The sequence below is a fragment of the Protopterus annectens genome, chromosome 3.part0 (assembly GCF_019279795.1).
Source record: "Protopterus annectens isolate FY-2018-M chromosome 3.part0, PAN1.0, whole genome shotgun sequence".
Taxonomy (NCBI): Eukaryota; Metazoa; Chordata; order Ceratodontiformes; family Protopteridae; genus Protopterus; species Protopterus annectens.
The window spans coordinates 1,345,128,187-1,345,148,625 of NC_056731.1; the positions used below are offsets into that span (position 1 = coordinate 1,345,128,187).

The 20,439-nt window shown below is 39.4% G+C and overlaps 1 protein-coding gene across 1 annotated transcript in view; it reads right to left on the minus strand.

Annotated features, from left to right (window-relative positions):
- Positions 1–20,439, minus strand: part of TRAPPC8 (trafficking protein particle complex subunit 8) — a 3,178,250-nt gene that overhangs the window by 2,264,636 nt on the left and 893,175 nt on the right. The window contains exon 10 of the mRNA XM_044065843.1: positions 13,174–13,279. Coding sequence (XP_043921778.1) covers positions 13,174–13,279 — 106 coding nt within the window. The remainder of the gene's footprint in view (positions 1–13,173; positions 13,280–20,439) is intronic.

Genomic DNA, 20,439 nt, shown 5'->3' on the forward strand with positions numbered 1-20,439 from the left:
CCTCAACCTGCTTGCTTTCTGTAGAAACTTTAGGCTCAATGAAGAGGGGGCTAAGCATAGGGGAGACGCGGGGTCAATCATTATCAGAGCATCCCTCGGTGACTCCCCCGGAGGGGGATCAGAGCAAAGTACTTCCTGCACTTGAGGAGAGAGGCAAAAAAAATGCAACAAGGCTGGTCCCAATGGCTCAAAATCAAGTTTGCTACTGATTGATTGAGGGACCACTCGTGCAGAGTCAGTCTACTAGAGGCGCTGGTTTTCTCCAGTACATGTGTTGAAACCAGAAAGTGGTCTGAAGAGACTGCCCATTCTCAAACTGTCATGGCCTCTCTGCACAAAGGGTAGGAATGGGTTCTTCCTTGCTTGTTGATGTATCAGACTACTGACATACTGACTGTACGGACTGCAATAGTCCCTATAGGGGGAAGGTTCTAGAAGGCTTACAACGTTAGGAGGACTGCTCTCATCTCTTAAGACATTGCTATGCATCTTGGTCTCTGAGGGGAACTACGTGCTTTGGACCATCTTTCTCCTGAAATGCCCCCCCACCCCAGCTGGGAAGCGTCCATGGTCACTATGGCTGGGGGGGTAGCATGCCCAAAAACAGGACATCTGACTGTACCCACCATTGAATATGATGCTTGCAAATTGAAGTGAGCTTGATGAGAAAAGGCAGAGGCTGTTAAAGAATAGACCACTGTACCCCCAAAGTCCAGTGGAGGATTCACATGAAGAATCTTGCTAGAGGGACTAGGAAAACTGCAGCTGACATTGCCCCAAGGGCATGTAACACTAATTTTCATGGAGAGGAAGGACAAGACACCAAGTACCACACCTGATTTCTCAGAGATGTGATACGGTGAAGAGATAACAAAGCCACTTGAGTTGTAGTATCCAGTTGGGTCCCTATAAACTCTAGAGTTTGTACAGGAGTCAGGTTTGATTTAGCAAGATTTTTCGTAAAGCCTAGGGAGATGGAGACCTGAAGCAAGTAATCCCTGGCTTGTAGAAGTTAGTGCCTGGTCGGGGTTGGTGAGGAGCCAATCGTCTAGATAGGGAAACACCTGGACTCCTCTGAGCCTTAGGTGAGCTAGTATGACTGCCATGCATTTGGTGAACACCCGGGGGCTGTGCTGAGTCCAAAGAGCAGTGATCTGAATTGGTAGTGATTGGTTCCCAGCCAAAAGCACGGGTCTCCTTGAGCGCCTGTCTATTTTGATCTGATAGTACACATCTTGGAGACCGACAGAGCGCATCCAATCATCCCTGTGCAGAACAGGCAGGATCGACTGAACCATAACCCTTCGCAACTTTGACTTCTTTACATACTAATTCAGACTGTTTAGATCCAAAACTGGTCTTAGGTCCCCTGTTTTCTTTGGCATGAAAAAGAAGCGGGAGTAAGCTCTGAATCCTATTTGTTTGGTTGGGACTTCCTGGATGACTTTATTTTTGTAGCAGCTTTTGAACTTCTTGAGTGGCGTACTCCATCTGACTAGGTGGAACATCAGGAAGTTTCATCTTGGCTCTGGAGGTGAAAGGGAAAAGGGAGTGTAGTAACGCCTGGATATTATGCTTAGCACCCATGCATTTTTTGTAAGATTTGTCCATGTGTTTAGGTGCACAGAAACATGACCCCCCAAATGCCTTTGGAGAAGGACAGTCAGGCAGTGTTTCAGGAGTGCTGAAAGGGTCTATCAGACAGAGACTCTCTGAAGCCCTGTTTCTGCAGACCCACTCTGCCTCTGGGGTGACATCTACTATTGAAACCTCCTTGTCTGCCTCTGGAAGAAGTGTCCCCGCATGGGTCTTGATAAGGCCCTTGATATTTCCGGAACCATGTTTTCTTCCCACCTCGGTTTCTAGAAAAAGTCCATTGAGGGGTAGAAAACTTTCCCATGGGAGACAGGGTCTTCCCTTCCCGCTCGCTGCAGGTAAACACATCTTTCACTGATGGCCTGAACAAGGAGGCACCATCGAAGGGGACACTGACAAAGGACACCTTGAAGGGTTCTGCAAAGTCACATAACCTCATCCAAGCAAGTCCAATCTGAGGAGATGGAGGTGGTATACAGCATTATGGGTAGAGGGAGTATCTCAAGACTTGGATCCAAGTCTTGAAAATGCCAATGAGTTGGAGCAGAGGGTTGCATCCGTAACCCATCAGTGAAAACGAATAAAAAGGAGAACATCACATCCTTTCTTTCTTTGAAGTAGTCTGAATCAGTCATCCAAGTAGTGACAGACAGGGATACCATGAGACCTGCTAAAACCTATGACAAAGGCTAAACATTTTGTGAAAACCCTTGGGGCCATGGGTAATAAGCTAAATGTCAAAGTAGCAAATTAAAAGTGATATGCCAGTGCACAGAATTTTTAGAATTCTGTGTTTTATGCAGATAGGGATATGCACATAGGTATAATTTTATCTACACTAACTAGAAATGTGTGAAGGAAAAGGATGTAAAATAGAGTCTGAAAGATTAACATCCTGAACTTTGGAACCCCAGAGACCCAAAAAATGCCTTCAAGTTTCCTTTTTTCTTGGAACCATGAAAAGTCTGGAGAAGAATGCTTCCACTATCTGCTTGTGTGGAACAGATTCTAAGATTCCCTGAAGAAATACAATTTAAATGGTTGGTAAGATAGAATGCTCTTGGTCAGACGGTACTTGAATGATCCCCTGAAGGAGTGGAAAGTGTGTCCTACTGAGGCAGTATTCATTTTCTATTATATCCATAACCCAAGCATCTAAAGTTATGAGCTTTGAAATGGGAAGGGAAAGAGAACATTTCACTGTAATCTAGGAGGGGGCTAGGGGGTGGCTGATGTGAAAGGGAGGAGGGTTGGTTGAAGAAGATTATCAGAAGTTTATATTTCTGTCAGAAATGGATCCTTTTGATCCTTTAAACTCAGATTTTGGATTGTCTTGCTATTTCTTTTTTAGGAAACCTTTTACCTTTAGTTGTGAAGCCTTTACAGGTGTATGAAACAATGGCTCAAATTTAATGGGATAATAGAAACAACTGCTTGCCCCCTTGCATAATCTTTCCCTTGCTTCTACTTTCTTCAAAACGCCTGCAGAGGAAATGTCAAAAATGTTATCTAGTGAAGCATCCAGCAGCTTGTTTTTCACATCATCTGGGAGAGAATGAAGCTTCAGCAAAGCATATCTTCGATTAACTGAACCAGTGGCAGCTGCTCTAGAAGCAGCAGCAGCAGCAGCTTCATCATATCCACATTTACTAGAATGTTTTCTCAAATGAGAGGTAGAGATGATCATATGTTGTAAGACAGACATGGTCTCTGAGCCTGAAACATGTGAAACCACCTGGCCTATGTTACCTAAAATAGAAAGCTAGTATGTGTGTTTGACACTTGATGTCCCTAAGGGACAGTGAGGCTGAGGTGTAAACTTTTTTTTTTACCATACCCATCCATGGCCATACTATCCTTATCATTTGACAGACCAGTGGTGACAGGTAGTAGAGCTTGGATACCTTATGTGACTCTAAGGAAATAACATCAGGATCAGATAACTTCTTTCCAACAAGAAACATTTGCTCCAAAGCCGAAAACCTACCTTGGACAACCAAAGATCCTAAATCTCTTATTAAACAAAGGGATGGAGCCTGGACTGCTTATCAAACCTCCAAAACCTCAGAAAACCACACTTCTTAACACGTAAGAAACCTAACTACGAAGCAAATATCTGATAAAAAAGTCTTACTTTCTAGCTTGTCAGCAAAAACACAAATAACCCACAAAAATTTAGGCAAAACCTTAACTACCTCCTCAACCCTGGCAAAACCCATCTACAACAAATAGCACTGAATGTATAGCATCCCAATTTAACTCTCATTTCATCACAACTATCACCACACTTTTAAACAAAAACAAATCTAACCAACCCCTTACATTGCCTACCTCTACTAACTCTAAACCCAATTACTTCTCTTTTAAACCCAAACCTCTTATATCAAAAAACTCCTACCAAAACTAAAACCTACCTGTCTACCAGCTGACCAACTCCCTAATGACTTCTTAAAAACTGATGAAAGCTCCATCGCCTATCCCGTATCTATCCTAATGAATCATTCCATCGCAAAACAATATGTCACCATACTATGGAAAATATCCCATATCATCCCCGTCCACAAGGGAGGCCCATCTAAAGATCTCTCTAATTATCATCCCATTGCCATTCTCTCACCCCTAGCCAAAATCTTAGAGAAATGCATTCATAAGCAGTTTCTAGACCACCTCACTACAAATAACCTCTTATCTAGGTCACAGCACAGCTTCTATCCAAAACACAGTACCTCCACAGCCCTCATAAGTTTAACTAACTACATCAACCTCCTCAAAAACAATGGAAAACTAGTCTCGACTATATTCCTTGATATGTCCAAAGCTTTTGATACAGTATCCCACCAATTACTACTCAGCACTCTAGCCTCCTTCAACCTCAACTCTACAGCTTTCAACTGGTTCTTTAGCTACGTTAGTAATCGACAACAGGCAACTAAATGGAATAATAAACTCTCCACACTCTTCCCAGTCTTTGCTGGGGTTCCTCAGGGCTCCATCCTTGGCCCGCTGCTTTTTATTATATTCACAAATAGTCTAAACACTGCCACTAAATCTGCTTCTATTGCTCAATATGCTGACGATGCTACTCTGCTCCCACACCCCAAGAACTCCAAGAAAAACCGCAAAAGTCATTTCAAGATATTGAAAATTATCTAAATGAACTTCAACTCATCTTAAACTCAAACAAAACAAAATTAATGACCTTCTCCAATACGAAATCTAAAGCAAAACCACCTCCTCTCTCCATCTACTCCACTAATGGCACTATAATAGAACCAGTTAACCAAACACTACTACTTGGTGTCACGATAGACAACAACCTAACATTCAATAAACACATATCACTCACAATACAGAAAGTTCACATCAAACTTGGTGCTCTATATAGGGCCAAACCTTATCTTACTCAAAATGCCAGACTAGCCACAGCCAGATCCTACCTCCTATCTTCTCTTCTCTACTGTTCTCAACTTTTCACTAACCTGCACAAGTCTCATTTACATCTACTTGATTCCTGCTATAACAAAATAGCAAAATTTGCTGCTAATATACCCAACACTGCCTTGCTTTTCAAAAACTACACTGGCTTGAATTTCACAATATGTTATTGCAAAATCAGCTCACCAGTGCCCACTCTATTATCCACAAACCTGAAAACTGCCCTGCACTCTCCAACCTAGTGCAATTAAACACCAACCCCAAGGACCCTTAGATCATCCGATAAACTTACACTCGAGGTTACAAAGTCCCATAATTACTGCGGTGACTCTCTTCTCCTTCAAAGTAGCCAAACAGTGGAACCTATTACCCCAGAAAATACCTTAAACACAGATCGTCATAGCTTCAAAAAACTCTTAAAGGAATACCTTACTCAACAATGGCTATGCTCCTGTAATACTCCTGGCTAGTTTCTCATGCCTTCGATCAAATGTTTTCTATTCTGCTATCTTCTTGTCTTACTTCTACCAAATGAAAATACCACAATGTTTTTTAGTTATACATATTTAATAAGTTTCATATTACTGTTTGCAACAAGGCTTAAGAAATTTAATGTTTTCTGTTTTACATTCACCTTTTTGTAAATTTAATGTTTTCTGTTTTACATTCACCTTTTTGTAAATTGTGATTGTTGGAAACTGTCAAAGCTTTTGTATATTGTTTGTAAATCTTTTAATAATTTTTGTAATCTTTTTGTACTATTGCTATGGAGCTCATCTCCCTGGTCTCTGCTGAAAACGGGCTGCTTACCTAGCCGGATTCTACCTGGTTAACAAATGTAAAATAAAATAAAGAATTATAAAGAAACTTGTTAGTTTCTGATATTCATACAATCTATTTGGCTTCTCAGGTGCAGAGGGGTTGGCAGCCTGGTGATAAACAAGCTGATAAAGGTGCCCTCTCTACAGCTTCTAAAACTGGGGATACAAGAAGAGGGTTGAATCATCTCAATGTTACAGAGACATAGTACCTTTCTTGTGAATGTGATATTTGTTTGCCCTTATCACTTAAAATGTTTGTTTTTCTTAAACAGTAGGCTCTTCATGGAGGGCGGGGGTCAAAAGACAAGGTGTCATCCGTCTCTGATTGAAAGCACAAAGAAGAATACAATTGAGATGCATAATCATGGCTCTCAGACTCCGAGTCAGAAGAAAGTTCTTATTGAGTATTCAGGACGACGACTCCCTTTTCTTCTTATGAAGAGAAGACACATTTAAAGGAAACGGAAACTGTAAAGACTGAAAGGCCATGAAAGCTGTTAACTCCTGGGAGTCTTCCTTTGGGTTTCTTAAGGAAGGATATGGAGTAGAAGGAGGAGAAATATGTTTAACTGTCGTCTCCTTTACTTCCAGAAAAACAATGTGCTGGAGAGGTAGCAGAAAGTACCTCCATAAGGCTACCTGGGATGTTTTCACAGACCAACAGTTGAGGTATTCCACTTCTTCCCTCTTTTGCGAGTCAGCCTTGGTTCCCCTTTCATGGCATAACTGGCTTACCAATTGGTCGATTTGGATGTACTCAGGCCCTGCACCATGTTGCCCTCCCCAACTTTGGGCACAGGTATGAAAGTCGGATGAGGGCTAATCAAGTGCCTCAGAGATGTCTTATTCTATCTAACTAAAAGAAGCAGTTTTTTTTTCATGAAGTCTTGGCCTCTTCCTTTTTTTTTTTTTTTTTTGAGGATGGTCTAAGGTAAATGACTTGGAAGCCATTTTGGCACACGCAACAGCTTGAAATTCCTGAATTTCAAAGTAAGATTTTAAGGAGTTAAGGTGATTTATAGCTTTTGGGTATTAAAAACTGGAAAACAAAACAGTCTCTGTAACACATCCAGGACCTTAAGAAAAAAGACACTTAGTATTTTTGTCTTTAAACAGAGTTGGTTGACTAACTGAAATTAATTTTTTTATTGACATGAAAGGTACAGATCCCAATGGAAGACACTTACCTGCAAACAAACACTTGCAACTGGAGCTGACCATATAGTATATGCAATGCAATGCTGACAAAGTCTTCATTCACTGACTGGCAACAAAGAAATTCTGAGGATTTTCATGACCTTATGTCAAAGTACACTAGCATGTAGTCTCATGCACAGGTCACACACTGGACATACAACATGTGAGGAAAGTGCCCAAGTTTGTGGAAAGTGGCCATACATACTGTACCCAAGGCAAGATGGGTCCATATGACTTGGTCGACAGTTCATTTGATCGACAAGCATTTGCCCCCTACCCCAATGTTGTGCGACCCTGGAGTTGATATATATAGTTAGGGGGGTGTGGGGGGTGTTGGGGATGAAGCCCCCCACCTACAATGCTTGTCGATCAAATGAACTGTCGACCAAATAAACAGTCGACCAAATGAACAGTCGACCAAGTCATAAGGACCCCAAAACTGAGGAATACTGCACAAGTAATCTAAAGAAGAACACAATACCAAAACTGACAGAAATGGATCAATGATACTCTGCAGAAGGAAGGCAAACATCCGAATTATTAATGAACAATGCTGATCCACAAGAAGTGGAGAGTGAGAAAACACCACTGCTGCTGCTGAGTCATGATGCAGAGAAAGTGTATGGCAAGAGTTAGCTGGGAATTTATGAATACGAAAATTGTATCAGAGTTTCTTGATACAATAATAAAGTTAATGAGGATGACATATGAGTTATCAGAGGCAAGAGATAAGGTGAAAGGGTTCCTACTCAGACAAGCTGTGTTTGAACAGAAGAACCAGGCTGAGATGTCCTCTTTACTGTCTATTGTTTGCTTTACATTTACAGCCGTTAGAAAAGAAAATAAGGGATTCACAAATTCATGGACATATCTATATATATATATATATATATATATATATATATAATTTATTTATTTTACTTTCTGAATACAGAAAAAAATATATATATATTATTTATTTATTTTACTTCCTGAATCTAGATCTAGAAAAAAAAAAAAAAAAAAAAAATATATATATATATATATATATATATATATATATATATATATTTATTTATTTATTTATTTTACTTCCTAAATCTAGAAAAAAACAATCTCTAAGATAGTTTCAAATCTTTTCAGGATATAAGACAAAGGAACATAAAATAAAAACTACAGTAGTAAACTATGTATCCATGCATAAATTGATTGAACAATACTCAAACCTACTGAGGCATAAGATGAACTATTTAGCTGCATGCATTCAAAAAGTATTCTCTTGTGGATATGTGGACAGAGTTTAAACAAACGAGAAAAATTTAAAATTAAGAAACTGGAAGCTCTTGATTATAGATAAGGACAGTAGAATATAAGGAATGAACATGATTTTTGATCCTTCAATCTTCTATACAATTAGGTGCATTTTCATTAGCCAGAGAAATTGTGGATGACCATTAATAATGAGCAGAAAGAATTTATTTGGGAGGTGAAGACGGCAATGGTTAAACAGGATAAGTAGATTCTCCCAATAGAACAATGTGGTTTAGGGTTACTGGATTTTAAGGGATACTTAAAGCTATGCAATTAAGACACATATTTACATATATGAATCAAGCAGAAGGTTAAAACTCAAAGTGGAAAAGGAATAATAAGAGTGAGGGGGTATTGAGAGACAGAGACTTGGATTTTGGATGCAAGTCCTTAAGGAGAACAGTAACAATCATACAGAATATTACATCCATGAAGTAGCAGAAAGACGTTTAATAATTAAGCCAAGGCAAGAATAAAAGGAAATTTTACCCATAGAGGTTATCTTCAAGTTAGGGTATAAAAACAGGCAAGAGGGGCTGGAATTCAATGGAGGACAGCAGCAAATGAATCAAGGGATTTGGAGCAGCAGTTAATGATGAGTCTTAAGCAGCAGCAGCTTAGACTGCACATTAGAGACAAACTTCCTTATCAGGGATTAGTATGGAGAGTACAGACCAAGAGAAAGGGGACATGGGAGTGCTAAGTGAAAGACCAGCTCTGCTAAAGTTTTTAGCTGAGTTCAGAATAGATGATGCAAAAAAAAAAAAAAAAAAGAATAATTAGTAGGGTGTATAAAACACTGCATGAGAGCTAACCTCGTGAGATTAGAAACGATTGGGAAATTAGAATAAAAAGACAAACTGCAAAGGAATAATGGGAATAAATATGTAGGGCTCTCAAGAATATAACTAGGTTCAGAAGGTTTAGGAATTTTGCATGAAAGTGTTTGTACAGGTACTCTTATACCCCCAGGTAGTCCTCAGATGAATTTTCCCTCAGCTACACAGCAAATGTTGGAGATGTAATGGGAAACGGACAGGAAATTGGGAGCATCCTTTTTAGGAATGTAATGAGTTGGCAGATTTTAAAAACTTTCTACAGAGTACTTTGACATAAAGTTTAGGTGAGCAAATTGTAGTAATTAAATCAATGATTATTCTGATCTAGGACAAAGAATCTGAATTGACTAAACACAGTAAGGCTTTACTAAGTTAAATGTTACTGGCTACCAAAAAAGCAATAACCTGAAAATGGAAACCAAAACTGCAATCAACCATAATGTAAGTACATGAACTGGAAGTGGGATCTTTTGAAAAGGGAAGAAGCAAATTACACAGAAATAAATGGAATTTGTGGGAATAATACATGCAGAATAATGCACATGATGAGGAGAGAGGTTTAAGAGCGGGCAGGAACTGAGCAATTTATGTAACATTGGAGTGAATAAAAATTCTTAAAAAAAATATTTATATATATATATATATATATATATATATATATATATATATATATACACCAACATATACGCACATATAAACAAATATATACGTACATATATACAAATACACACACACATTGCAAGGTGATAATAGAAACTATTATGATTTTCTTTTCTATTAAATACATGAACTCATGTTGCAACTTTTAAAATAGGATGATTTAATAAATGCAATAAAAATGATATTAACAGCCACAGTATTTTAAATTGCAAAGTCTATAAAAGAATGGTCAGTGACTGGGTTCTTGAAGAATTTAAAATCAATCAGACTTGTACATTTCAAAATGAAGGGATTACTGGGAGGATGAAAGCAACTCTGCACAGCATACTTTTTAGGAGAAGAAAATTCTTCTGCAGCAAATTTCTTACTGTCTGTCAAAAAAGTTAGTCTCCCCTAAAAATAATACTCTAGTGACAGCCAGATAAAAGAGAGCCTCTCTCACCAAGTTTCAGTTTTTAGATGACAATGGAAAATTATCTGGTCTATTCACACCATGGACACCTCATGGGCTTTCCCTCTTCTTTATGTAGTCCCTTATGTGGGAGTTCTAGGAGATGCTGAGGCTCAAGAAGCTCAACAAAACAAAGCAAAATACTCGGGTTAAAATTATAACAAACAGACAACAGAGACGAGGGTGCCTAGACATCCCATCCACAAAAGCCAGTATCTCACTAATCAAAGTAATGGCAGAAAGGTGAGGGAGTCTTCAAAGCAGAAAGTGGAACCACATGTAAAGTCCAAAACTGAATACTACTTCTTGTATCCAAGGCTGGAGATGATTTTTTTCTGGAATCTCAAAACTGCAGGCATGTGACATTCTCATTAAAATTAGTGGCTATCAATTTTGAGCTGGGACAAAAGACCTGAATTTCCCAGACATAGTAAAGTCTCAAATTCAGTGCTACTTACTGCCAAAAACGCAACCACTAGAAAATCAAAATCAAAATCTACACCAACTATAACTGAAGTGCCGAATATTGTAAAGAGAAAAGAACTGGAGGTGATATCTTAAGAAAAGGAATGGAGCAATCTACACAGAAGTAAATGGATGCTATGGAACAATACATGCAACATACTGTTTAGGAGGAAGGAGGGTTACAGGAAGACAGGAACTGAGCAATTTATGCAATGTTGAATGGTAATTGTTAAGAAGAAAACGTACATTGCATGAAAGTAAAAAAAAAAAGGTTGCTATAGTTTGCTTTCTTTTCTGTTATTGTATATGCACCTATGTCATTCATACAATGTGAGAATTTACTAAAGGTGTTTAAAAAACATCAGTGGTATCAAAGCTATGTGCCCCTTAAACATCACTCAGAATCTCCTGTTAACAACAGTAATGTAGAAGAGAGAAAAGACGAAGATAAGCAGATTTTGAACTATGGCATAGGCAAAAAAAAAAAAAAAAAAATTATTCCAGCAGCTGCTGGAGGCATGGTCTTGCACAGTAGAATCCACCTAGTTCTCTCTGTCATCAACAACTGCCTTGTATGGTTCCTACTGAAGGCTCCACTACTCGAGTTTTTTTTTTTTTTACACTTTTCATAAGAGGAAATCATGTATATATTCTTTTACTAGTCTTTTTATAAAAATATTTTTCCCATAGGCTTCTGACCAACAGTAGTGGATTTCAAGGAGTGGAAGCAACCATCTCCCATTCTCAAAAATAAATAAATAATTGCAAATGTTCATCAAATGTCTAATTAAATTCTGAACAAGTTGATTCTGCGATTCTCTCCCAAACAAAAATGTAACTGAGAAAGAACTACTATGGAGGAATAGGACATCCATACAAGCACTGCTTAGCATTCTTTTGGGGCTTCATTAGAAAGAGTAAACTACACAAAGTGTGTAATCTGTATAATGCTACAGAGTATACAATTTGTATAATTACACAAACAAGCATGTGCTGGGATGACGTCAGGTCACTGTAATGAGGTCTGCGTTTGCTCAAAGGTATAGACATCTTACTGATGAGTGTAGTATGTCTGCAGTAGGAAGCAAAAGACATGCCAATTTAAAAAAAAAGGCATTTTGCAAACATGGTTTGCATGGAATTACTTTTCAATCTATTGTCACAGAGCCAAATAAGAAAGATTTTACTTAACCACTACCAGCACTGAGAGGGGCAGGAAAGTTGTACTCTGTATTTTACAGCTAGTTTCTTAACAGTTATGACATGACAGTGGAACAAAATATCCCAAAGACACTTGCTGAAAATAATCAGACCTAGGAACTAATTTGTTTATAGCTAAATCTCATTCACATTAGGAGTTTCTGAAGTAGTTATTCCTATTATCATCATCAGCTAATTCTGGACTTATTTAGAACAGGTTGCACAATTTCTGTCAAACAAGACTTACTGAAGAGAATTCCATCGGTAGAATTTTTGATGCACAACTCTGAAAGATCAGAAGTTGCATAATTTGTTATGATTAACACCCAGGAAACAAATGTAATGTTGCATAATTTGTTACGAGGAATACCCAAGAAACAGTTGCAATACTCCTTAGCATGGTTTACATGGTCTTCTACTTGGGTCTTACCTTCTGAGCAAACTATATACATGCTGTTCAGCAAGAAGTCTCAATCTGCAGAATTTTTATTCTCCGCTGCTCTCTACATAGACGTGTATCATTCACTACAGAAGGGTACATAGTATTACTGAAACTCAAACATTTAAGTAAATGTGAAGAAGCTAATAAAAAGAGCAGTTGTAGAATGTTTTTTTCACCTGATAATTGCTTTCTTTGTTAAACACACTCCATTGTTAAAGTACTACCTGCATATTAGATGGCAAGTCTGTTAATCACTTTTTTTAAGCATAATATATTGTCAGATAACCCCAAGAAGAGAAACTGTAGTTGGTTTTAATAAAGTAGTATATATAGACAGTACTTCAGAATAGGTCACTCCTGTGATGCCCTGATGGTTCATTTGGCTGGGAAAAGATGAACAATGAGGCCTTCCACTTTGTTTTAAGAGGCAGCTGAAAGTCACAACTCTAAGCATTCTGGTTCTACAGATCAAGGTCTGGGTAGGAAGAAGGAAGCAACGGACCTCTAGCATAAACAATCTCAGGTTTAGAATTTTTCACCAGATGATGGCAACTGGTATTTGAAATTCACTGAGAATACAAGACATTCCAACAAGTGTGGTATCCGTTTAGTTTCAGCTCCTTGACGTTAACACTACTATTCATACTTTGGTAGTTAGCTTTACCTTCCTGTGAAAAGACTGCTAGAAAAGGATATAGAGGCAATAGCATCAATACCCATGCTTTTAAATATAAACATATACTCTACACTTTGTTCACAGAAAACAATTTTGATTACCTCACTAGTCATACGAATAAGAATAGCTGCAGCATCTGAATACTTCCCTTGGCTTTTTAGAATTTCAGCACTAAGCAGGGTACATCTTTCAGCAAGTACCATACACCTACAAAAAATGAAAAAATATAAACTTTTAGGACAGTATCAGTGTAAATAAAATTAAGTGACAAAAGTTGTAGAAGGCAAATGGGTAAAGACTTAAGACAATAAAATAAATGTCTTATTTGAGGAACCAAAAAGATTTCAAACAATTAAAAAATGCAGAACAAACTACTTGCCCATGGAAATCTTTAAAGGTATTCAGTGGAACTGTAACTAATAAAGACATTAATACTATGAGCACCATGTCAGTTAATTCGAGTCTGAGCATTCTGCAATGGCTAACTACCCAGTTTTCTGCTTTTGAAATTCCATGGAACATGTCTATATGTTTCTCTTACTCCAGGCAAACAGTGGTATATGTACAGTACGTACTTCTGGTTCATACTGTGACATCACATATCAGACTAGGAAGGTGTGCTTTTGCACAGCATCTTCTCAGTTCACCATCATTCTACTGAACAAGCACAAACTGCAAGACTAAAAAACAAAAACACAAGAATATAATAAATTACACATTTCCTTAATTTACAGAAGGAGTTCTCTGTAGCCAAGACGTGGAGAGGACATCCGGAGACGGACAAGAAGGGAGATTAGTACACATCTATTGCAAAAAGTCTCCTTGCAGATAAAGTAACAATTTAACTGCCAGCAATAACCTACTCTGGAGGCTTTCTGCAATGTCAGCTACAGAAAAGAATCCCATGCAGGTTAGAAAAAACCTTCCATGAGCAACCATCCTTCTGGTGAAGGGAACTCTGAAAGCATCATTTTGCAAAAGGCATTTCCATTAAAAATGGTTTGCTTAGCTTCTGTAAGCTCCATCAATGGACTGAAGGACACAAAACAGGTCTCATCTTCCTGCACTGTCTTCAGGTAACACCAGAACTGCTGGTGCATGGCTTTGGTATGAAGGGCTCTGTCTCCCCTACTTTTTTTCTCTGTAAAAGTAGAGGGAGATGAATGTAATGGTATAAGGACAATTCTAATACAGCTTTCAGGAGGAAATGAGAGTCGCTCCTAAGGGACAAGTAATCCATGTAAATGACCAAACAGGTTTTCTTGTATATAATTCCTGAACCCTGACAATCCTACCAACAAAAACAATGGCTCCTGAACAGCAGCTTCTAGAAGACAAACTTCAAACCTGCCGAATCAGCCAGTTTACATACAGGAAATTCAAGCCTATCGATCAAAAAGAGAAGGGTTCTTCAAGAAGAGATGACTATGCAGAATACTTGGAAAGAAATGCTTACCTTGCTCATTCTGCTCAGCATTTCTACATATCACAAGGTCTTCATACACAGGAATACATGAAAATACATTCTTGACTGTGGAATAACTGAAGAAAACGTCATACAGGTGTTTTACCGAGGGTATGAACAACTGGTAACCTAATCAGCTGTGGAAATATAACCTTAAGTCCACCCACATGAAGAATTTCCTTGTAGCAGGATGCAGGTGATAGAAGACTTTCAGAGAGTTTTTATCATCTAAAAGAACTCCCTAAAAGGACGGGGTAGATCAGAGGGTGTAATATACCATTAAGAAGTTTTCCAGTGAGTCAGTACATGCATATACAGTGGATCTAAAAAGTTTACACATGCCTGTTAAAATGCCAGGTTTTTGTGATATAAAAAAATGAGACCGCAATAAATCATTTCAAAACTTTTCCCACCTTTAATGTGACCTATAACCTGTACGACTCAATTGAAAAAAAACAAATCTGTTTGTGAAAAAAATATAAAAAACGTACAATACGCTGGTTGCATAAGTGTGCACACTCAAACTAATACTTTGTTGTGTATGCACACCCTTCAACTAATACTTTGTTGAAGCACCTTTGGATTAAATTACAGCTTTCAATCTTCTTGGGTACACACCTGCCATCAATTGGAGAGACTCTGATTAACCCCAAATAAAATTCAGCTGTCCTAGTAGGATTTTCCTGACATTTACTCAGTTGCCCGCTACAGCAATGATTCGCAGACAGCTAACAAAGGGATCTCAATTTTGAAAGGTATCAGTCAGAAGGGCACAAAGAAATTTGCACTGAAGACAGTTATCAAAAAAAGGGGAGAAAATATGAGACAACAGTGACTGTGCAAAGAACTGGACGTCCCTCCAAAATTGATGAAAACACAAGACGAACCACTGGTCAGGGAGGCTGCCCAGAGACCTACAGTAATATTGAAGGAGCTGCAGGAATTTCTGGCAAGTACTGGTTGTGTACTATATGGGACAATCTTTCATATTCTCCAAACGTCTGGACTATGAGGTAGGGTTACCTTTTCTTACACAGAAAAACATCCAGGCCCGGCTAAAATTTGCAAAATCATACATCAAGTCTCCCAAAAGCATGTGGGAAAATGTGTTGTGGTCTGATGAGACCAAGGTTGAACTTTTTGGCCACAATTCCAAAAGGTACGTTTGGCGCAAAAACAACACTTCACACCACCAAAAGAATACCATCCCTACGGTGAAGCATGGTGGTGGCAGTATCATGCTTTGGGTTGCTTTTCTTCAGCTGGAACTGGGGCTTTAGTCAAGGTGGAGGGAATTATTAACAGTTCCAAATACCAGTCACTTTTGGCCCAAAACCTTCAGGCGTCTGCTAGAAAGCTGAAAATGAAGAGGAATTTCACCTTTCAACATGACAATGACCCCAAGCATACATCCAAATCAACAAAAGAATGGTTTCACCAGAAGAAAATTAAAGTTTTGGAATGGCCTAGCCAGAGCCCAGACCTAAATCTAATAGAAAATCTGTGGGGTGACCTGAAGAGGCCTGTGCACAAGAGATCCCCTCGCAATCTGACAGATTTGGAGCACTTTTGCAAGGAAGAGTGGGTAAATATTGCCAAGTCAAGATGTGCCATGCTGTTAGACTCCTACCCAAGAAGACTGAGTGCTGTAATTAAATCAAAAGGTACTTCAACAACGTATTAGTTTAAGGGTGTGCACACACAACAAAGTATTAGTTTAAGGGTGTGCACACTTATGCAACCAGCATACTGTACGTTTTTTATTTTTTTATATTTTTCCTCTAACAGATTTGTTTTTCAATTGAATTGTACAGGTTGTAGGTCACATTAAAGGTGGGAAAAGTTATGAAATGATTTATTGTAGCCTCATTTTTTTATATCACAAAAACCTGGCATTTTAACAGGGGTGTTCATAGGTTCATAATAGCCTATCTGCCCTAGGGCATTTATAAGCCTAGCCAGAATGTGTTTGGCTTTCGTCACCCATTTTAAATTAATTTTGCTATGCCCTTTTTCGAGGTTAGTATACTGTGCTTCTGTCTAACAGTGACACAGAAGTGCTACCCAGGATAAACCTACAATCTCCCATCCACTCATCAAGATTCCTCTTGAAGAGAGTCAATGAGGGACTCTGCCTAACCTGGACTGGGATTTTATTCCAGAGTGAAGGGAGTCTCTGGGTTATGAATCTGTCCCTCCAGCATGACCTATTTATTTCAGTGCTGAGGTTCAAGTCTCTCGAGTGCGTAGCTCGATGGGATTTGGATTTTCTGAGGTGCAGCATGTCCATTAATTCCAGGTTGGACATGGCTTTTAACGTCTGGCACACATCGCCTCTGAACAGGCGGTATGCCACTGAGTAGAGCTGGAGTTTCTTTAACCGGGCAGCATATGGCATCTGTTTGAGCCCTTTGATCCTGTTGATGAGGTACTTTTGGGGTCTTTCCAGTTGCTGCAGGTGTCTGGTAAGGTACATCCCAAAAGGGGCACTGTACTCAATTATGGGCCTGATTAGGGATGAGTAAAGAGGCACGATGACCTCCCCTGATCTAGATGTGAATCCCTTCACAATTAGGTGGGCCATATAAAATGTTTTTCTAACCACTTTGGCCACGTGGTTGTCAATTGAGAGATTGCTATCAACGTAGGTCCCCAGGTCCCTAATTACTTCTTCTGTACTTAATGGATTACCACCTATGTGGTAATTTGTGGGCACTTTGTTTTTGCCAAAGGGGATGACTATACACTTTTTGGCGTTTAGCTTGAGGCCATGGCTCTGGCACCAATTGTCTGTTTCTATGAGGCCCTTTTGGAGGATGCTTGTGTCGGCTGGAGAGTCGATTATGGCACCCAGTTTGCAGTCATCTGCAAACTTGGTCAGACACAGTCCTTCCGTGTTGGCCTGTACCTCCGAGAAATATATACCGAACAAGAGAGGTCCCAGGACTGAGCCTTGTGGGACGCCACTTGTAACTGGTTTGGAGTCTGACATGGCTCCAGCAATTCTAACCATGTGGTTCTGTCCTTGAGCCAGTTTGCAACCCATCTAGTGACATAGGGGTTTATGTTTAAGCTGGTGATCTTATCTATAATGCCCGAGTGGGGTATTGTATCGAAGGCATTTGCGAGGTCCAGGTAGGCTGTGTGGACCACCTTCCCCTCGTCAATGGCCTTGGTGACTGTTTCAAAGAAATCGACCAGGTTTAAGAGGCAGGATCTGCCCTTAACAAAGCCGAACTGGGTAGGATCCAGTGTCTGTAGGTCCCCAATATCTTTATTTATGAGGGGATTCTGGCGTGTAGCTTGCAAGACAGTTCCCTGCGAGCTACATCGCCGAAACCAAACGGCTGCAGCAGCACTTTGCCGTAGTGCAATTTGGATGAAAAGCATAGCCGCTGCAGCTGTAATCTATGAACGGGCAGATACAGCCATACGGGATGTGTAACGCATTCCTTCTTCTCATTCAATGAATGCATTTATTTAATTATTTATTTATTTTGTTGTCAGACTGACAGACACGCCGGAATCCTTTATGAGGTCCATGATGATCCTTTCCATAGCTTTGCAGACCAAGCTAGTCAGGCTTATGGGGTGATAGTTTCCAGGATCCGTTGAGGCACCACCTTTGTGGAGAGAGACCACTGTTGCTGTACGTCACTCTTTGGGTACATATCCTGTAGTAAGGCTGAGATTGAACAGTAGTTTTATGTTTGGGTTTAGCTCTTCTTGGAGTTCATGTAGGACGCAGCCCAGGACACCGTTTGGTCCCATTGATGCTGTGTTTTTTGCTTTGGAAGAGGGCGGCTCTTACCTGAGCATCTGAGATGTCAGGGGGGCAAGCACTCTGCTGGGATAGATATTTGCCCTTTTGGTGGGGAGGGGGGGGAGAAGTTTGCGCTGAACCTGTCAGCTAGGATGTTGGCAATGTCTGTGGGTTTGGTGTATTTTTTGTCATTTTGGACTAATTCTGAGCATATCTGGGAATTCCCACCCAGGTTCCTAACATAACTAAAGAAAGCCTTGTGATTATCCTTAGTGTCCTGTGCAATTTTTCTCTCGAAGCTGGCCTTAGACGATTTTATGAGTGCCCGTAGTTTTTTGCTAATACTGATCAGAGATGCCTTCCCTTTTTGGGATTTTGCTCTATCATGTAGTAGCTTCCTCCTTCTATTGTATAGTTTGTTGATGGCTGGGTTCCACCAGACAGGACGTCTGCCTTTGGAGGACTGGGTCTTGGTTTTATTTGGGACTGCATGATCCATGCATTCCTGAAGGTGTTCATAGAATGCGTTTATAAAAGATTATGCGGTCTGGGCCATATTTTCCACAGGCCCGGTGGCTTTGAAGGATTCCACCTCGGTTTTGAGGAGTGTGAAATTTGCTTTAGAGAAGTTTTTCACTGTGGTTTTCTGGGCAGGGGGTGGGGTCAGGATGTGAATATCCAGTGAGATTAGTTTATGGTCTGATCTTACCAGTGAGGGATACACTTCTGGTCTGGAGCATAGAGTCCCCATGTTGGTGATGATCAGGTCCAGTATGCTTTCCCCTCTTGAGGGAGTGGTAACAAGTTGTTCCATAGCATTTGAGTTTATAAATTTTAGGAACCTTTGGGCTAGGGTGTTGGAGCTAGAGTAATGCTCCCAGTCTATGTTTGGGTAGTTGAAGTCATCCAATATAATGGTGTTTGGAGAGACCTTCATATTTTCCAGTGTTCTCAGGAAGGCTGAGTGGGGTTCCTGGGTTTGGGAGGGTGGTCTGTAGCAGGCTATAAACTGGAAGGCAGTTTTACCCACTGTTAGTTGCACATGGATAAGTCTCTGATGCTTTGTGCTGTGCCACCAACCTGGAGGTGTGGGTATCTGACAAATATTGATACTCCCCCTCCTTTTATGTAGTCAGTCAGTTAGATAGCTTAAGTTTAATGTTCCTGTTATCCATCCTGATGTATTTGTATACAATAAACTACTTAAAGAAACACCCAAGCATCAACATCATCTTAATGCACATAAGAGCGACATAGTGTTAGAAATGGGATCCAAAGTTAAAGCCAGGAGGCTACTGGTTAGAGTTGGAGGAATATAGATGAGTGGATCATCCCTACTGCTCAAATGACTCGCAAAACAGGTCAGAAACGAATTCCAGGTATTAAAACTTGCTTAAATGATTTATTTTGCTATAAATATAAAACAACGCACTCAGAACACTCAAAATGAATTTCTTACTAAATGAAATGTCCTAAACTGCGACACACTGATAAAAAATAATTATGAAAATGTTTGAAACAATATCTGAAGCACATAAAATGTACAAGAAAAGGGAAAACGACTATTTTTTCGCTATGTGCTACTTTTTCATATTAACTAAAGCTATTCAAAATATCCGAAGTGTGAAAAGTGTTTGCAAGTGTGTGCAATATTACAGTGCAGTTTTATATTTCGCAGAGTACAGTACTTTGAAGAGCTTATTGTGCATTTGATTATCATTACAAATACCTGGTGTGTGTGAATGTCCGTACATAATTATAAGGATCATTTTGCATTCTGTTTTACTATAATCTGTGGGCATGGCAGAAGATTTTCGGAGACCCGCACCACTTGTGTTTGATAACAACATTGCAGAAAATTGGAAAGTGTTTGAGAAGGAATATGACATTTTCATATAGGCTGCTTTTTCTGACAAAGAAACACATACACGACATTTATTCTGCTTAATTTAGCTGGTTCAGAGGCCACTGAAAGAACATGTTCATTTGTGTTTGCAGGGGAGGGGGAAGACCACCATATAGCGGTACCGGCTGAAATAAGAGAAGACCCAGAGTGCTTAAAATGTAAATTTAGAAAAATGTGTAAACCCCCAAACGAATATTACAATGGAAAGGCACATATTTTACACAAGTGATCAA